Below are 2,849 nucleotides of genomic sequence, written 5' to 3'. Positions count from 1 at the left end.
AAACTTATGGTTTTGTGTCACCCACTTGCTAACCTTGTATTGGGAAAGCAACACGTCCAGTATACTTACTCCGTATATTACCTTTCGGTAAACTACCGTCCGGTTGTAAAGGAAAGCGTTGAACAAGCAACTATTAAGGCAATGTCTAATGATATGCTTTTGATTATGGTCTATATCGTGTCGGATGCAATTACTATCCTTTGTAGGACTAATAGTAAAGATCACCCTATAGTTTTTCGGTCTGGCACAAGGTCCTGTCTTCGACCATGCTATGCAACGACCGTTCTTACGGTTGACACCCGATTTAGTTCAGGTGACCTAATGAATTCCGGTGAATTCTCAGGATTTTACGTTCAATGGTAATGAACGCATTGAAAATAGGTTTTCAGAAAACAAATCGGTTTTAATTTTGATCAAAATATTTTCTCGTTCAAGCTCGAGTTTAGATATCATCGAATTCCATGGGTTTGTAATTCTCAATCTTTAAGGTCAATCTCAAGGATTGAGTAATATCAGGCTTAAAAGCTGATTTTTGATCTTTAAAGAGATTATCCTTTCTGGGGGTCTGATTCATTAGTCTTATCAAGCTAATTTGCACAGCGCCCTCCCCATTTTACGAGACAGATCCTCTCATGGATAGGATAAGTCTGACCACTTGGCGACCCTATTTGATGCTGAGGTCCGTGGATTTCCTGCTAATTTTAGAGATGACTTTTCTAGATTTTTCGTCAACCTACAGCTGGTCTGGACGACAACTTCCTGACCTAAATTAAGAAGCGCGTGCCTTTTTCGGAAGACTGTACTTCCTTATAAATTCTATTTATATTACAATAAACTGGGTAAAACTGATTAATATTGTCCAAAACAAAAGTATTTTCAATTATTTGTACAAAAATATGTGATATATGTTCTAAATAACTTGGTAAATTTTTCCCACACTTGGCTTTTATTTTTCTTTCTTTGCCTTTTTATTCTCCTCAATTCCATTTTAAATGAATTAAAGCGTTTTGAGTTATTTCTCAATTTATGTCCTTTCTGAGGTAACAATAATTTCGGTGTTAACACCTAGTTTTATCGTTCATAAATATGTATAAACATGATTTTGAGTTCATTTAATTAAAAAAAAAATTTAAAATTTTTACTAGGAGTGGATAGTCAGTATATAAGACTAGGGCTGTTCTATATTATCAGAGAGCACTAGATTCTAATACAACTACTGTGTTACTAGTATTTTAACGGTGGCTATTAAACCAAGTGTATAAGTCAAAAAATTTTAAAACCGAAAAGATTTAATCTCTTCCCACACCTAAGATCTTGCAATGCCCTCATTTGCAAGAAATCAGTAGCAATTTAAATTATTGAGGGTGATTAGCGTAGAAAAATGATTAAATTTTACCAAAGTTTTCTAACATATTGTTTATTGTGTTGAAAAATAAATGGTGCACCTCATTTGTTCATTCCTGCAGTTGTTATTTCACATATATTTTGCATATTGTCGTCAAAATTAGTTGCTTTTGCTGAACTTAATGCCAGTCTTTGAAAATGAGTTGTTTTACCCTGTTGTGTCGCGCGTTGATAGTTGGTTCAGGTCCCGATTCCGGATTTTCGAACGTCCTTTCGTACGATTTAATATCTTGTACTTTGCGTTTTGCGGCTTGTACTCTTGTAATTTTGAGATGTTTCTCATCAATAAATTGAACCACTTGGATTGTACTTTGTACTTTTTAGTGTTTTGGTCGTTTGCGTCTTCAAATCGTCGAATCTGTCTTTTGTCTTCACCTTTTATTATCTAAACGAATATCACTTGTAAATAGAACAATTGCAACTAAAAGCTTGTCTTTCTTGAAGGATAATGCTATGAAATATGTGTTCGTTTTTAGCATTATCAACGATTATTCTATCAAAATTTATATGGTATCACAAGCAAAAGATCCGTTAAACCTAGTCGATCAAAATCAACCAAAACCCAAAGATTGAATCAACAAAATTCAATCGATTAAAACCCATGTAATTCCCAAAACCAATTTCAATCGAATTACAGAATCAGTAAAACCCTCAAAGTTGGTTAATCATGGCAGGAAATACAGAAATTCGTCCAAGAATCAAGTTATCTACACCAACTCACTGATGTACATTCATCCACCAGATTACCCTAAACAAATGCAAGTCAATGAAACCCTTTCAGACATCAATTATTCTGACTGGTCGCAAGAACAAAGTGGGATTCATTGATGGCACCATCAAGAAACCAAACGAAGATGATGAAGATTACATGCCCTGGATGCGTTGTGATGAAATGGTAAAAGGGTGGTTAACGACTACTATGGAAAAAGAAATTCGCTCCAGTGTGAAGTATGCAAGTACTGCACACGAGATCTGGAGAGACTTAAAAGAACGTTTTGGAAATAAAAGTGACCCAAGGGCGTATGAGTTAAAGCAAACACTTTCAACAATGCATCAAAATGGCAACACTATTTTGGTGTACCACACGAAACTGCGTAGCCTCTGGGACGAGATAGATTCGGTTTTAGAAATTCCAAGATGTTCATGTAGTGGTTAAATGTGCGATATTGGAAAGAAGGTGAGTACCTTGAAAGAAAAGGAGAGACTCTATGAATTTCTCATGGGTCTTGATGCCCAGTTTTCGATCATTAAAACTCAAATTTTGGCTATGAATCCCATGCCTAACCTTGGAAACACTTACCACTTAGTGTCTGAAGATGAACGTAAGAGATCAATATTAGCAGAAAAGAAACCTACTGCTAAAATAGCTGCATTCAAAGCCTCGACATCAACACGACATGATGGAAACATGATTGAAAAACGTGAAAAGTTTAAAGATATTAAAT

The 2,849-nt window shown here is 35.2% G+C and overlaps 1 protein-coding gene across 1 annotated transcript; it reads left to right on the top strand.

The window, feature by feature from the left end:
• Window positions 1-2,170: 2,170 nt before the first annotated feature.
• LOC139900101 (uncharacterized) lies at window positions 2,171-2,560 on the top strand. The gene has a single exon (XM_071882903.1). The coding sequence runs from the start codon at window positions 2,171-2,173 to the stop codon at window positions 2,558-2,560; it is 390 nt and encodes a 129-aa protein (XP_071739004.1).
• The last annotated feature ends 289 nt before the right edge of the window (window positions 2,561-2,849 follow it).

This window comes from Rutidosis leptorrhynchoides, chromosome 3, assembly GCF_046630445.1.
Source record: "Rutidosis leptorrhynchoides isolate AG116_Rl617_1_P2 chromosome 3, CSIRO_AGI_Rlap_v1, whole genome shotgun sequence".
NCBI lineage: Eukaryota > Viridiplantae > Streptophyta > Magnoliopsida > Asterales > Asteraceae > Rutidosis > Rutidosis leptorrhynchoides.
Note: the sequence above shows the minus strand (reverse complement) of the source record. Positions and strands in the feature narration are given on the sequence as shown.

Excerpts from the sequence above, each read along its gene's own strand:
- LOC139900101 (XM_071882903.1), top strand. The coding sequence starts at position 2,171 with ATGAAACCCTTTCAGACATCAATTATTCTGACTGGTCGCAAGAACAAA.